The sequence below is a fragment of the Notechis scutatus genome, chromosome 7, assembly GCF_049901735.1.
Source record: "Notechis scutatus isolate UNSWTSFEM ecotype Mainland chromosome 7, rNotScu1.2, whole genome shotgun sequence".
Classification (NCBI taxonomy): domain Eukaryota; kingdom Metazoa; phylum Chordata; class Lepidosauria; order Squamata; family Elapidae; genus Notechis; species Notechis scutatus.
Genome location: NC_142015.1, coordinates 11,270,612 through 11,287,217, shown reverse-complemented (window position 1 = coordinate 11,287,217; position 16,606 = coordinate 11,270,612). Strand labels below are relative to the sequence as shown.

Below are 16,606 nucleotides of genomic sequence, written 5' to 3'. Positions count from 1 at the left end.
AGATGAATAGTAAAATAAATTTTATTTATGTGTTTATTTATTTCTTTAGTATCTGTTTTGTTTTTATGATTAATAAAAACAAAAACAGATAGTAAATAAATAAATAAATACATAAATAAAAAAAGCAACTTACCAAAAGGGAGACAGGCAACTTCTTGTTACATTGATGTTATACATTATCTGTTTCTGCTTAAATCAATATATAGCAACATCAATATAACAAGAAGTTGCATGCTTACATAAATGAATATTTTTAAATAAAAGTGTTTTATTTTTTTAAACATAAACAAAAACATAAAACATAAACCATCTTCAGTTATATAGTGTGTTGGTTGGTACAAATCACTTGTGCATAATCTCTGCAGTCTTTCCTTTCCAATTTGCATAAATCCTTATATCATGCTAAGCAATTGGCCACTAAGCAAGCACCTGGCCATTAAGTGAGGACCACTTAAATTTGGGTTGCCAGCCACATGGCCACCTGCCTGGGCCTTGCCAGGGTGCCCCCAGGCCTTGGAAACTGGCAAAAAGCACTTGCTAAGCAATTGGCCACTAAGTGAGCACATGGTCATTAAGTAAGTACCACTTTGGGTTGCCAGCCACATGGCCACACCCACCCCAGTCACATGACCATGTAGCCATGCCCACCCCAGTCACATGACCACGTAGCCACGCCCAATCAGCAAGCCACTTCCACCCCAGTCACATGACCACAAAGCCCCACCCACAAATTAGGCCACGCCCACAGAACCATTTGTTAAGAAATTTGAATCCCACCCCTGGGAAAAGGAGACCAAACAAGAGGGAGCACAATCTGAAACTGGATGGGAGACAGAGGAAAAGAGTTGGAATAGCCACTCCCTAGAACAAGGGTCCCTAAACCCCAGGCCATAGCCCTCTATTAGATTCTGGCCTATTCGGAATTGGGCCATGCAAGTGACTGGCTGGAACACGCGCAGCTCAACTTGCCTGAGTGGTGGGCTGTGGACACTTGTGCACTGGCCGCCAGGTCACCACTCACAGAAGTCAAGCTGCATGCTTAAGCACCCACCTGCCACTTGTGCAAGGGCTACATGTGTATGCGTATACACCAGTTCACCACTTGCTCGGTCCAGTACCACTCTCTCTCTCCCCTGCCAGGATGTCAAGCCATGAAGGTTGGGGACCACTGCCTTAGAATCTCTCAGGGTATATCCATTAGGATGGGAATAGTAAGGGCTTAGTCTGGCAAGATTCTGTAAGTAAATAAAGAACTGAACTCTGAGGGAATTGCTCCTCATTATCCTTGGGTTTAACCGGACATCTGACCATTAGCCATTCCTGGTTTGGGGTAACTGGATTTGTAATTCAAAATATCTAAAGCACAGAACAATAATCTATTCATACATGTACACATCTGCCCTTTACTATATGAAAACTATATAAACACCTTTGTGAAGTCATAAGCAGTTGAACTCAACTCAAAACAGACTTTGCCTTACTTACTTGCTGCAGGAACTGAATCTATATCTAAAGCATAACACTGACTGCAACACAATTATTGGCAGGGATTATCCTCTTCTTGAAGGTGAACATTTCCTTCAACTCACTTCGGAAGCGATCATGCAACCAGGCATAAAGGAAAGGGTTATAGCAGGAAGAGCTCATGGCAAACCAGTGGCAGAGCAACTGCAACAGAAGGAAGTATTCTTTGTTAATGAGGTTGATGTTGATATCGCGGATAATGTTGAAGACATGAATGGGGAGCCAGCAGACAGCGAAAGCAGCCACCACCAACACCAGGAGGCGGAAGATCTTCCTTCTTCTCAGGCGGTCAAACTCTGCCTGGTTTTGTGTTGGATGACCCGGAACGACACGGTTCTTCAGCTTGATGGTGATGCAGATGTAGGAGAGAGAGACAGCTGAAAGAGGCAGGATGTAGGTGATGATCAGGGTGCTGTAAGCATAGGCCAGGTGTTCCCTCACTTCTCCTATCCAGAACTCCTCGCAAATGGTAAAGCCTTCCTTCTGGAACTCCACATGGTAAGTGTGGGCAACAGCTGGAGCTACCAGGGCACATGAGAGCAGCCAAATCCCACCAACGATGTACACACAAGTTGTAAACGAGATACGCTTCTTCAGGAGATGCAGAGTGGTGTAATATCTGGAAGAGCAGAATAACAGAATAACAGAGTTGGAAGGGAGCCTGTAGGTCTTCTAATCCAACCCTTTGCTTAAGCAAGAAACCCTATACCAGAGGTCTCCAACCTTGGCAACTTTAAGACTTGTGGACTTCAACTCCCAGAATTCTCCAGCCAGCATAGCTGGCTGGAGAATTCTGGGAGCTAAAGTCCACAAGTCTTAAAGTTGCCAAGGTTGAGACCTCTGCCCTATACCATTTCTGACAAATGGTTGTCCAACCTCCAGTGTTGGAGCAGCCACAACTTCTGGAGGCAAGTTGTTCCACTGATTAATTGTTCTAACTGTGAGGAACATTCTCCTTAGTTCTAGGTTGGTTCTTTCCTTGATTAGTTTTCATCTATCCAGCAGGGAGCAAGATAAATGAATATGACCTCTCCTCTTGCTTCTTTCTCTGCTCTTTTATGGAATTCTTTCTGCTTCTCAATCATACCCTAACCACAGCTCTGTAGGGTGCTGCCAAATCTTTTAGAAACAATACATATTATGTTAAAACATGAAAACAATAGAAAAATTAAAATAGAGAAGAGGACAACATCCAAGATAAATTTCAAGGACAGTAATAATTAAAGCAAGAAAATGCAGCATACTGTAAAAAGCAATCTGTTTCTTCTGGTCATCATCATTATCACTGTTGCCATCATTATGTGCATTCGGATTAATACTGATATCATAGACATAATAGTAATAGGAACTTTCTTAGATGCCCAGTGCATATTTAAGACATCATAATTTTAATATATAGATTAATTTATAATAATCTTAATAATAATATTAATATATAGAGTAACCAATAAAACAGCAAATTCAATCCACGGGGCAGATAGACCCAATAGAAGAACAACTATTCTTTCCCAGCGCCTTTTTACTTTTAATTGGGTGTGTACCTAGTTGTACTACCACTGTAATAAATGGCTGTCTTTCCAATAAGCATGCATTGTTACTCCTAGCTTAACACTTAGAGATTCAGTCAATACAAATATTGATTGGTGGCTAACAACTGCATGCTCACCTCCACCTCAGATTCATATCTAAACACAAATGTTTTCTCACTTCACAAAAATAAATTGTTAGTATTTCTATGCTTACTATAATTCAACCCTTTGTTATTATTCAAAGTTTAACTGCTGATACTCTGGCAGTTCTATATTTGGGCTTAATTTGTAAAGTAGCACAAAGTAGGAACAATATTTACCCACCCCAATAATACCACCAGGGTCAGGAATATATCAAAATAGCTTGCATTTTCAAACCCTTGGTGATGATATGGGACTAACAGATGCTCATCTCAGTACTTCTCAGACCTACATCTTTATCTTGAAAAGCCAAAAAAAGTCCAGGTTTTTAGCTATGGTCACTCAAGTATCTTTGATGGTATTCAGAAGTGCAACCTTATCAGTGACTAAGGTATATCTGGCCTTGCATATTCTCCATTGTGAAGGAATAGACTCCATAATTTCCAAGCTCCTTTCAATTGTTATGATTTATTGATTTAATGCATGCTTTTCAAGGGAAGAGTGAAATTGCACACTAAATAAGAAAGTATCCTGAGCTTTTACTCCTGTGTAAGTGTGCAAAAAATTGTAAGACTTAGCTGACCCAGACTGTCACTTGCCCCATTTTCTCTTGAGAGTTGAATTATTCTAATATTTGCTTCACTGCTTGGCCCAGACCATATAGACATTTTCTGACTTAGCTTTGGTAGTGCTGTCAGTTAATAAAGATCTGCCTGAAAGAATAAGGAACCAGATACAAGTATTGGGACCAGAATTTCTATTGCTAAACAAGCTGGTTGTTAAGTGAGTCATGCTCCATTTTATGATTTTTTTGCCATGGTTGTTAAGTGACTTATATGATCATTAAACAAATCCAGCTTCCCCAACTGATTTTGCTTTCAGAGGCCAGCTGGGAAGATCGCAAATGGCAATCATGTGACCCCAGGATTCTGCCACGATCCTTAGTACATGTTGGTTTCCAAGTGACCGATTTTTTCCCTCATAACTGTGGGGATGCTGCAATAGTCGTAAGTTTGAGGCCAGGCCTTATGTCATTTTTTTCAGTGCTGTTGTATAACTTCAAATGGTTGCTAAGTGAATGTTTGTAAATCGAGGACTACCTATAATGATCAGTTGCAGAAAGTACCGCTTTAGTAAGGACACACCTGGAATGCTGCATCCGGTTTTGGTCACCACGTTACCAAAAAGATGTTGAAACTTTGGGAAAAGTGCAAAGAAGAGCAACTAAGATTATTAAAGGCCTGGAGGCTAAAACATATGAAGAACAGTTGCAGGATTTGGGTTTGGCTGGTCTAGAGAAAATAAGGACTATGGGTATCATGATAGCAGTATTCCAGTATTTGAGAGGTTGCCACAAAGAAAGGGGGATCAATTTATTTTCCAAAGGACCAGAGGGCAGGACAAGAAACAATGGATGTAAAGTAATCAAGGAGAGAAGCAACCTGGAATTACGGAGAAACTTCCTAACAGTGAGAACAATTGTTCTCAAGCACCCAGAACTTGCCGTCAGAAGTTGTGGGTGCTTCATCCCTGGGAGCTTTTAAGAAGAAACAGGACAGTCATCTGTCTGGAAAGGTCTCCTTCTTGAGCAGGGGGTTGGACTAGAAGACCTCGAAGGTCCTTTCCAGCTCTATTCTGAATAGGTTGAAATTTCAGACTGGAGCACAGAATCTGGCAAAACCATCAGAGTGCCTGATGTGGATTTAGTCCAGCAGTCTTTTCTTCCCTACTCCCTGCTTTGATTTAATTTGCGTTCTATTGCTGTTGGGTTTAATTAAATAAGAGGAATGTCCCAAGGTAAAACACATCCCTGAACAATCCTTGGCCATTGCAATTATCCCATCAGCAACCTCATCACAGATTAAAATAATGGGGACAATCTATATTGGGGAAGAATGAATCACAGAGGCTTTTGTCTTTCTTTTCAGGTGGTCAGTTAATACCACACACAGCAGGTTCTTCCTGGTCTCTCTCAAAGCCTGCCAATAAACTTCTCAAAGCCTGCCAATAAACCTCTATCTCCAACTTTAAAAATATATGCCAAATCTTTCTAAATTTTGATTTTCTGAGACAAGGGCTATTTCCCACTGCTGAGCTGTTGGTAGAAATTGATATTGGCATGAGAGTTGCTGCCAATTCCCAGTTTCTAGTCTGCTTAATGACCTCTGCAAAGTTTAACAGGTATTGTATACTTTGAGGTTGTCTTTGGACAATACCAAAATAAAGCAGAAAAGACTCATATCTGTACAGCCCAGAGTTTACTCATGTAAGCCTGTTTCTATCATGTGAGACTTTGCTAAATAAAGATTTGCTTCCTTCTCTACAAGGTAGTCACTGATTAGAGGAAACACATCACCAAAAATCCAGGTTTGCCAAAATTTATGTATATCATAATAACCAATGTCATCAGTTGCTGCTTTGAAAAATGATCAATAGAAATTCAGAATGTTCACTGATGTACCCCTACCATTTCAAAAGTGACAAATAATTATTTTCATAAATTATTTTATGAACTACCTCAATTTCAACTACAGCTGGCCTTAAATGCAAGCTACTCAATGCAAGAAGCCTTGTGAATAAAATACCTGAATTTTTCCTCTTACTAAATATGGCTAAATTCAACATCATATTTGTCTGTGAAACATGGCTCAACGCATCTCTCCCTGACTCCATTACCACAGTAAGAGACTATCATGTTTACCGATCAGATCATGAAATTCGTAGAGTGTTGCTATCTTCTAAAAAACATCCAAGTTACCCAGGAGCTTGCTCTTCCTGAGACCATCATCTGTGAACTATCCTTAAATATCACATTTCAATTCTTACTATGTTACAGAGCACCTGATTATGACATCGAACATGTAAACAAGCTAAATTCACTACTAACATGGGCAACATCCTGCCCACACGCTTTTATCTTTCTTGGTGATTTCAATCTACCTCATATTAACTGGACCTTAAACGAATGTACAACTGAACCCCTACACGCAACCTTCTACAATGATGTTACAAATCTGGGACTGGAACAACTAGTAACCAACAATACTAGACTTAACAACTGCCTCAATCTCATCTTCTGCAATAGTTTGAATTTAATTTACGGAATACAAACTAAAGAACCCTTTTCCAACAGTGACCACAATATGATTGACTTTTGTCTCAAACAAAAGACAATACACCCACACAAAAATAATCACAATGACGTAATCCCCAATTATAACTTCAAAAAAGGCAACTATGATATTATAGACAACGATGTCTCATCCCTTGATTGGCAATCTCTATTCACTGGATGCAATACTGTTGAAGACCATTACAACATATTTTTACTTGAAGCCAAAAGAGTCATCACACTATATGTACCAATAACAACTCCCAAAACAAAACAAAAAACAGATTACCCATAACAATAAGGAAACTTCAATCCAAAAAGAGATCACTCTGGCGGAAAAACAAATCTGGTCACGTTGCCAACTTCAAAAGCTGATACAAAAATTTATGCCACCAGATAAAGACTGAATGCACCAATTATCACATTAAACAAGAGGAAAACCTTCTACGCACCAATTCCACCCGCTTTTTACAATTTTGTAAACAACAAACTAAAAGACTCAAGGTCCATCCCACCCCTGAAAGGACCTAATGGTAAAGACTGCAGCGATAACACCATTAAAGCCAACCTCTTTAACATATTCTTTGGCTCAGTATTTGTAAACAGCAATGGATCATGCCCAGTATTTCCTAGCCGTACCACAGATAACAACAATGATCTAATACACATTGATTTTACAGAAGACAATGTTGAAAAAGCACTACGCAATCTAAAACCATCTCTATCTATTGGACCGGATAGAATATGTGCCTACTTCTTAAAAAACTTATCCACTGCCATAGCAGAACCTCTAAGCATAATCTTTGAAAACTGTTTCAGGACCAGCTCCTTGCCTAACCTATGGTCACAAGCCACAGTCATCCCCATCTTCAAAAAGGGAGACCCCAGCCTAGTTGAAAATTACAGACCAATCTCTTTATGCTGCGTCACCTGTAAAGTCATGGAATCAATTATTAACCAATCCATCATCCTCCACTTAGAGACAAACAACCTACTCTCCAATAAACAATTTGGTTTCAGAAAAAAACTATCCTGTAATCTGCAACTCTTACACTGCAAAAACATATGGACTACACAACTCGATCAGGGCAAAACAATAGGGCAAAAAAAATTTGTAAGTCATGGACTACCTGTATTGGTCTTCGATATGCTTAATAAACTTATTTATGTTTTTTTTAAAGTACTCAGCATAGGGAGATAGGGAGATGGGAAATTCCTTTCCCATCTCCTTCCCCATCTCCTCTGGACACTTCATTGCATTAGCATCTGAGCCCTTGCAATTTGTGACAATCTACATAGACTTCTGTAAAGCCTTTGATTCAGTGGTACATGACAAACTACTCCTAAAACTAAAATCTTATGGTATCTCTGGACACCTACATAACTGGATAGAAGCATTCCTGTCAAACAGACAACAAATGGTCAAAATTGAGAGTGTCCTATCAAATTCTGTACCTGTCAATAGTGGTGTCCCCAAGGCAGTGTTCTAGGACCAACTCTCTTCATACTCTACATAAATGACCTCTGTGATCACATTAAGAGCAACTGCGTTTTCTTCGCTGATGATGTAAAGCTGTTCAATACAACAGACAATACTGCTACCCTTCAAAAAGATCTTGACTATATATCACAATGGTCAAACAAATGGCAACTTCAAATCTCAACAAATAAATGCTCAGTCTTACATATTGGCAAAAAAAATCAGAAAATAAAATACAAGCTGAATACTCCAGACCTTGTTGATGATCCAAGCTCTGTAAAGGACCTTGGAATACTCATCTCTAATGATCTAAGTGGTAGAGCTCACTGTAACGACATAGCCAAAAAGGCATTAAGAGTAGTTAACCTAATCCTACATAGCTTTTTCTCTGGTAATATCACACTACTAACTAGAGCATACAAAACATTTGCTAGACCAATACTCGAATACAGCTCATCAGTCTGGAACCCACATTATGTATCTGATATTAACACAGTTGAGAAAGTCCAGAAATATTTCACAAGAAGAGTTTTCCACTCCTGTACTCATTATAGAATACCTTATGCCACCAGACTTGAAATTCTAGACCTAGAAAACCTTGAATTATGCCGTCTTCGGTCTGATCTAAGTATGGTATATAAAATCATACATTGCAATGACTTACCTGTCAGCTTCAACCATAACAACACAAGAGCACACAATAGATACAAACTCAAGGTTAACCGCACCAAACTTGATTGCAGGAAATACGACTTCAGCAACAGAGTGGTCAATGTCTGGAATACTCTACCTGACTCTGTGGTTTCTTCCCCAAACCCCAAAAACTTCAACCTTAGACTGTCTACTATTGGCCTCACCTTTTTCCTAAGAGGTCTGTAGGGTACATGCATAAGCGCACCAATGTGCCTACCGTCCCTGTCCTATTGTTTCTTTTATTTTTCTTATATGTACCCATTTCATGTATTCATAACTATGTATATACATACCTATTATCTTGTAAGCAATTGACAAATCAAAATAAATAAATTAAAAAAAAATTGTGTTCGGTTCATCTCATCCCTGCAAAGCTGTGCTGCACTAAACAGCTAATTTGAGAATGAGAACTATCAATCAGGAATGATCACTGTCTGCATTCTAATATTCTAATATTGAATTATGAACCTGTTCTCCATGGAAAAACTTTCCTTGAAAATGAAGAGGACACTGCAAAAGATAATCCTCCATAACTACTGGGAGGACATATAATTTGGTTATGGAGGATTTTCTGCATGGCCACTGATCAATATAGAAACACTTTCCCTTTTATTCCCTGTAGGACCTCTTCTGAAGAAGCTTCTCCATATGAAGAGCTGTCAAACCACAGCTGTTTATGGAATGCATTCTTTTGATGAATACAGAAGGGAGCATGTGGACAGTTCATCTACAGCCTTGAGTTCTCTGAAGGAAAAGGAGATTTAAAAAGTAATTAAAAATAGTTTTATACCTTAAGCTAAGAAAAGCTAGCTTCTTTGAAGTTTTGAAGCCTTCCAGATTGTACCACCACCTTTGGTTATGGAGGAAACTGCCAAAGACAGTTGTTAAATCAGTATCATGGTTGTTAAGTAAACCTGTCTATGGAGGTTCTCAGTCATCCAGGTCAGGGTTGCCCCAAAGGTGCTTTTTAAGAGGCAACTGGACTTTCTGTTTTTTTCATTGAAGACGTTTTGCTTCTTCTTGGATAAGAAGTGAAACATCTTCAAATAAAAACTGGAAAGTCCAGTTGTCTCTTAAAAAGCACCTTTGGGTTAAATGAATCTGGTTTCCACATTGACTTCGATGGTCAGAAGGTCGCAAAAGGGGATCACGTGACTCTGGGACACTGCAACTGTCATAAATGTGAGTCAGTTGTCAAGCATCCAAACATAAATCAATTGACCATGGGGTTGCTGCAATGGTCGTAAGTGTGAAAAAATGGTCATAAGTACCTTTTTTCAGTGCTGTTGTAATTTTGAATGGTCACTAAACAAATTTGTAAGTCATGGACTACCTGTATTGGTCTTCGATATGCTTAATAAGCCTATTTATGCTTTTTTTAAAGTACTCAGCATAGGGAGATAGGGAGATGGGAAATTCCTTTCCCATCTCCTTCCCCATCTCCTCTGGACACTTCATTGCATTAGCATCTGAGCCCTTGCAATTTGTGACAATCCTAATATACTATATTAAATAACTATGGCCCGGGACAACAGAAACCTGCCACATGCCAGCAATATCACACCTGTAATTAGCATTGCTTTGTTTTGAGTCAACTCTGATCTTGTATGGTAGAGAGGCATTCACTATCCCTGGCCTGAGATTACCCAATGCACCCACCCAGATTTGCTGTTTGGTACATGTGAAAGATGTTCCTTTTCTCTTATCTACTATTTCACTGAGCCACCACATGTACCATTTACGAAGGCCAACACAAGGGGAATATGGTGCACATATTAAATCCAGGGGAATACATGGCCAAGAATCTGATGTAATCTAGTTTTGTCCTGTTATGGACATTACAAACACATTAGCCTGGAAAGATTAAGGAGCTGGTTCTCATTTCTGTCACTAGAGGGGCTGTAGATATCATTAGATCTCTTGTACAATCTGTCCCATTATTTTCAATAAATATTGTTCACAACTTGGTCCAGGGTACCACAAACCCTCTAAAAGCCCAAACAGAGACTCTCCAGAAAGCTTCAAAGATTGCCCTAGAATTGTGGCTTCCAGATATGCAGTTGTTATGTTATTTTTAATTATTTATTTAGTCCCATCAGCATCGATTTTTCTCTTGGTCTTATCTACTTTTTGGAATGTGTCCATCTCCTCTTGGATATGCTGTTCAATGTATTGTCAGAAAGTACAGAGTACAAGTTGCATCCCCAATCTTTGCTAGGACTAGGTTGCTATGGAAATGTTCTATCACTCACTCCCAGTTCCAAACACTTTCTACGTTTGTCTGGCTTTCCAAAGGCAACAGTTGCATTTGGTGGCCATGGCACTGACTTTTTTTCTCTGTGGCAAATAATAATATACCACATTGTTAATTGAAGGATAGGGACAATTCCCATTGCAGTGAGAAACCAGCTGTCTTTGTGATCCTTCCTTGGACCAGGCTGTGAAAAGGATAAGCAGAATAAATAAACCTAATTCTCTGGTCATAGCCACTCACTCAACCCACCCATGGAGGAGAAAAGATGTAAAAATTAACTTATTTACTAAAGCAGTTGGCCACAAGTCAGAAAAGAGCAAACAACAGGATAATGATGATCAACCAGTAAATGCTCTGTTTTTAAATCTCTGCTGGAAATACAAGAAGGAAGAACCCATTTAATCTCCAACTATAATAAGTTCCTTCCCAGCAAGAATGAAATGAAAACAGTAGGACATTTATAGAAAGAAAGAACATTGACCTATCATACTGTCCTAAGGAAAGAACCAAACTCTAATGTAAGTACAGACAGAGAATTCCAAAATCAATCCTCACAATTTGTGAGTAGAATTGGGAAGAGCAAGGAACTCAACTTCCTGGAGAGCTTCAATCCTTCCAGGTACATGCCCTCAAAATGAGTTGCATTTCAACTTAACTAGGGAGGGTCAATGATGGAATAAGAAGTCTTCTCTTCTGTCAACCATGTGTTTCACCATTGAGCTGCAGAGCTTCCTCTTAACAAAAAATCTAGATTGTGTTAAGGCATAATTCATCTAAACATGGTTCTCCAGATAAATTTCAATATTTAGACTCACACAACACACTAGGCCAAAACCAAATAAGGGAAATGCACAGCAGGTCAAATGAATCTCTGATTAACATGCCAAATATGACAGTTTAGGAAGAGGTGTGTGAACCAGATCTCTCTTTAGACCAGTTATCTCAACCTTGGCAACTTGAAGAGGTATGAACTTCAACTTCCTAAATTTTAGAAGTTGACATCCGCACATCTTCCAGCTTGCCAAGCTTGTGAAACATTGCATTAGACTTTTGATTAATAAGAAGAATTTGTTTACCTGTCCACAGCAATGGCAGTAAGTGTGAAAACAGAGACATAGACAGTCATGGGCTGCATCAGGAACACAAAGTAACACAGGAACTTCCCAAAGATCCACCCCTGAGGGTTGAAAGCATATGCCAGGGTAAAGGGGATGCAGGTTGTACACATCAACATATCTGAGAAGGCCAGGTTTCCAATGAAGAAGTTGGTGACATTGTGCATTTTCTTGGTCTTGCAGATGACATAAAGAAGAAGATAGTTGCCAAAGATGCCAACAAGCACCACCAACGTGTAGCAGGGGATAATCAGAGGTTTGAAAGACTGGATCAACTGCACACTAGTAAACTGGGAGCTGAAATTGGAGCTGTTCCTTAATGCTACCCCAGAGCTGCTGCCATTAAAGAAGTTCCAGTGACTGGTGGCTTCCATGGGTCAACCACAATAGGACGATTTAACCATAAGTAGATGAGACAACTTTTACTCTGAGCTCCATCTCACATTGTCTGAGAAAGTAGTTGACCTTCTTGGGGATCAAAAACTAAGCAGGATCAGGTCTGCTTTGGATATGAATAGGCTATAGACCACACTGACACATTGAAAGAAAAATATTCCAGGAGAAGGAAACAGCAGCCCACTTTTCTACTGTTGCTCAGAATATTATACAAATGTGTCCTAAGAGCCACCCAAAGTCATGCTCAACTTGGATGGTGGAGTAGTTTTAGCATTGTTTCACACCAATCAGATATGGAAAAACAAGATATATATTAAATACTGGATTTAGCCTGGTTCAGATATCTATATTTCAGAAAGTTCCTTCTGTCCTGATGCATTTCCATATTCATGGGCCATCTTTTGAAGGACTTGTCTTTGAAGCTGCCAATGTAGGATTGAGAGGAAATGCTTTCAAAGGCCATGAATTTGAGTCCTTTCAGCTCATTAGACGTCCCTTGCCTTTTGATGCCTTCCTTATTTACCTCTGAGTTGCTTCTGTAGCTCCTCCGTAACTTTACTCTTTCATCTGAAGATCACAACCTCCTTGTTTACTTTTTCAAGTGAAGGATTTTGCTGTAGGGGTGCTTGAAAACAGCAATTTAAAAAGAAGAAGGGAAAAAAAGGGAGGGAGAGGCATTGAATGACAGGGAGTTGGTAAACAGCTTTCCCTAAAGACTGACAAATTGAAAAATATGTTAGCAACATACCGGGCCCTGAACTGCGCTGATCAGAGCTCACAGAGCTGTGTGGCAAAGTGATGGTGGCATGAAATATTCAGCAATAAATAAACTAATAAAATGCTTTTCTAAAAATAGGATAAAGGAAAATAGGTGTAGGAAGGTGTGTTAGATATGTTCACCACACACATATACATATACATATACATATACATATACATATACATATACATATACATATACATACACATATACATATACATATACATATACAGGACTATCTTCAACTTTCCCAATATTTTTTTTTAACAAATGAACCATAAAATTAAGAGGCTTTTTTGCCTGTGCAATATCTGGCACACATGGAAAGTGACAATGCTGCCAATGTCCAGCTATGAAGTACAAAATGTACTCTACCATGAGCTGTTATTAACCCCAGTCACAGATCCATCTGGAATCCTGAAGCAGATGGGGTCAATTTAGAGAGATTCTGTGGTTCACTGAGCTACTAATCCAGGATCTCTTTAGAGCACAGTTGTCAAACTCATGGTTCAGGCATAGGCTTCAAAAAATTTAGCAACCAGTTCTCTGTCCAATTGCTGGGTGGGTATGGCCTAGCTGGCCTCCTGCACCACCCTGGCCTGGGAGCGAAAATGGGATACGAGGGGCATTTTCACCCTCCCAGGGCTCTGGAGGCTTTTCTCACAGGAGGGCAAAAATGGTCTCCCCGGGCTCTGGAGGCTCTCTTGTGGAACTTCCAGGAGATCTGGTTTTTGCCCTCCCTAAGCCTCCACATGGGCCCTGCACTTACCTGTAATCCAAAACAGACCACGCAGGGACTCCTGGGAGGGGTGGGGTGGATGGGGCCAGCCAGGGGTGGGATTTGACAGTTCGCCAAACTGGCCATAAAATTAACAACCGGCTTGCCCAAACCAGTGTGAACCGGTAGCAGCCCAACCCTGGTCATGTTGCTGTCACGTGACATTTCATGACATTTTTCCCATTTACGGAGCTGGGGTGGGCATGATATATCTGGTCCGTGGGCCACCAGTTTGACAACCCTGCCTTAGAGTTTGATGAGCATTTCAGAGCATTAGGGAGCTAGAGAAATCCAGATAGTGACCATACTTAAATCTTGGATTGTTGTTTAATCTTGGCTAATGGAATCAATTGTTGACTTTACATGGGAGCTAGGTCAAAATCAATCAAGTCAACCACATTTAGCATTTTGGGCAAATTAGATCAATTTGTCTGCCAAATCCCTACCAGTTAAACTGTGCTCTTCCATATATGGAAGATACCAGCTGGGGAGGACAAGAAGGAAAAGGAGATGAATGAGTCTAGCTTCTATTCGCAGGGACGTCCAATTACAGTGTTTAAAGGAGATGCTAAGTGTTTTATAATGGTTGGTTCTCAGCTCTGCTTTTGATTTTTCTTAATTTTGTTTCATCCAAGTACAAATGTTAAAGAACTTTGGCAGAGCCATCTAGTTCCTTTTCCTAGAAGCAGGTTTTTTTCCTGTTCAAGTCTGTTTGTTCTAGTGATAGGAAATCCACATAAAGGAATGTAATTAGACATAAGAACTGGGTACGGAAAAATAAGGTAAAATTATACTGCATTTCTTTTTTTATGAAATTCATGTGCTTCCTGCAACTGCTCAGATGATGACAAACCCATGAACATCTCATTTTGCCTGACAGCAGCTGCCTAAGGCTGGCCAAGTATTTTAGATTGAAGATTGTATTTTTCTCTTTGAATGATCTGGTGGAGTTTTCTTTCCAAAATGTAGGATTTAGGATATTTAAATTAAACATTAAATCTAAAGTAGATAAATATACTACCATTTTAGAATAGAATACCTTTATTGTCATTGCATTCCACAAATACAATGAAATTTGAAAGCTACTCTGGCACAGTGCCCCAAACACCACATCACAATCACACTACAGAGTATTTAAAAATAATAATAATAATAATAGGACTAAATCACACATGCACTGTTTGATTCAAGACAATTACTGCCTTGGAAAAGAAACTGTTTCTCAATCTATTAGTCCTCATTTTAAGATACCTATAACGCCTCCCTGATGGTAACAGTTCGAAATATTATTATTCCTTCTGCATTCAGAAATGTTCTTATGACTTTTCAATTTAAAAAAAGTAACATTTTTCAATCTTGGCAACTTTAAGCTGCATGGAGTTAACTCCCAGAATTCCAAGCATGGTAGCTGGGGAATTCTGAGAGTTGAAGTCCATACATGTTGACTGGAGAGTTCTGGCAGTTGAAGTTAAGATTCAGAACAATTTGTGGGTTAGTCACCATGGGATCTGCAGTCAAAGATTTACACCACAGAATGAATGGAAAGGCTATTGAATTGAATTATCCCCTTTATTAGTCATTAATGAAATAAAACACATTGTCATCTTAATGTCCATCTTAAGTCCACTGAAGTTGACCATCTAAAATAGTCTAACAACACACTGTAGATGTAAGCATCTGTTTTCTAGGTTTGTTTAGAAATCTATTGTTTATCTAAGCAAGAGGAACTGATATCACTTAATTATGCAACATTCAAAACATTTGAAACACAGATGGAATCATGAATGTATGAAATGTATCTGTAAGTTTTGACTTATTTTATGAAATAAGAATTCAACCTTAGCAGAGAATTGCAGGAAGAAGGTGTATAACAATGTTAATTACATATGTGAGCTATCGCTGAAAGGTAATGTGTTTTTCCCCTGATAAATGATATGGATTTCTTTCCTGAATATAAGTCCTATAAAATATAAAAGAGTGATTGGAATGCTGTGGCTATTAAAAATTAGCATTTTTGAAGCTTACCAAGAATACATAGAAGATACACTCCCTAAGCTCAATATATTAAATTCTAAGTAAATATACTTGCAATAAGTTCTTTTATTCAAAGGAAAGCCCTACTGTTTTAATTGAGATTCCTTTTCTGCCCAGGCAAAACTCCTAAAAATGCTCCAATAGCTTAAAAAGCAGAATGCTAGCAAAAATCTTGCTATTAGCTTATATGGTCCTTCTTCCCCTTTTTCTTTTCTCTCTTTTTAAATAATGCCTTTCTGGATCATGTTTCAGAAATTTATTCTTTTGCAAACAAAATGCTTAAAGAAGAGATATTCTCCTGCAAAAGCTGTCTCAAAATCTTCACCACACTTTTAGACAGATTCCCTTTTACTTAGTACTTGGCTAACAAGCTGATCAACATATAAATATCAACGAGATGTTTACTGACCTGTATAATAATTCAGGATGGGAAGCAAACTACGGATGCCAGGAGCAAATAATCGGAGTAACAGAAGGTATGCATATCCAGAAGAGAGAGAGAGAACGTGCAGGTTGCATCCTGAGATACTATTTTCCAACTATGTACATTTCAGCTTAGTAGCTGAAGTTCTAGGATAGCTTTCAGCTTGTTACTACCCTCTGCTGGCTACTCTTGTTTTAACTTATTTCCAGCAAAATTGTGTTAACTTCTTGCAACAAAAATAACAGAGACCTGGTTCATATAGCCCATTAGTTATGGTGGTGCAAACTGCAGCCTATTCATAAATTAATTTTTTTCTGTGCATGAAAGAATATTTTTCTATTTTCATTTGGCTTGGTTTTGTTCACC

General features: G+C 39.0%; 1 protein-coding gene across 2 annotated transcripts; it reads right to left on the bottom strand.

Moving 5' to 3' along the window:
* Nucleotides 1-255: 255 nt before the first annotated feature.
* On the bottom strand, nucleotides 256-16,359 carry LOC113414446 (prolactin-releasing peptide receptor-like). 2 transcript variants are annotated; one of them, XM_026671342.2, is made up of 3 exons: nucleotides 16,226-16,359; nucleotides 11,810-12,869; nucleotides 256-2,143 (listed from the first exon to the last, which is right to left on the bottom strand). In XM_026671342.2, exons 2-3 carry the CDS (start codon nucleotides 12,220-12,222, stop codon nucleotides 1,510-1,512), a joined length of 1,047 nt encoding a protein of 348 aa, XP_026527127.1. In that variant the 5' UTR covers nucleotides 12,223-12,869; nucleotides 16,226-16,359; the 3' UTR covers nucleotides 256-1,509. The 2 variants fall into 2 exon arrangements, with proteins under 2 accessions (XP_026527127.1, XP_087826101.1); XM_087969975.1 differs by lacking the exon at nucleotides 16,226-16,359 and having other exon boundaries at nucleotides 262-2,143; nucleotides 11,810-12,157; nucleotides 12,655-12,791.
* Between the last annotated feature and the right edge of the window lie 247 nt (nucleotides 16,360-16,606).

What these genes read in the sequence shown, in the direction of transcription:
- LOC113414446 (XM_026671342.2), bottom strand. Translation starts at nt 12,222, where the DNA reads ATGGAAGCCACCAGTCACTGGAACTTCTTTAATGGCAGCAGCTCTGGG. An exon ending in ACTGCCATTGCTGTGGACAG is followed by an intron (nt 2,144 to 11,809) that starts GTAAACAAATTC and finishes CTGCTCTTCCAG; the next exon opens with ATATTACACCACTCTGCATC.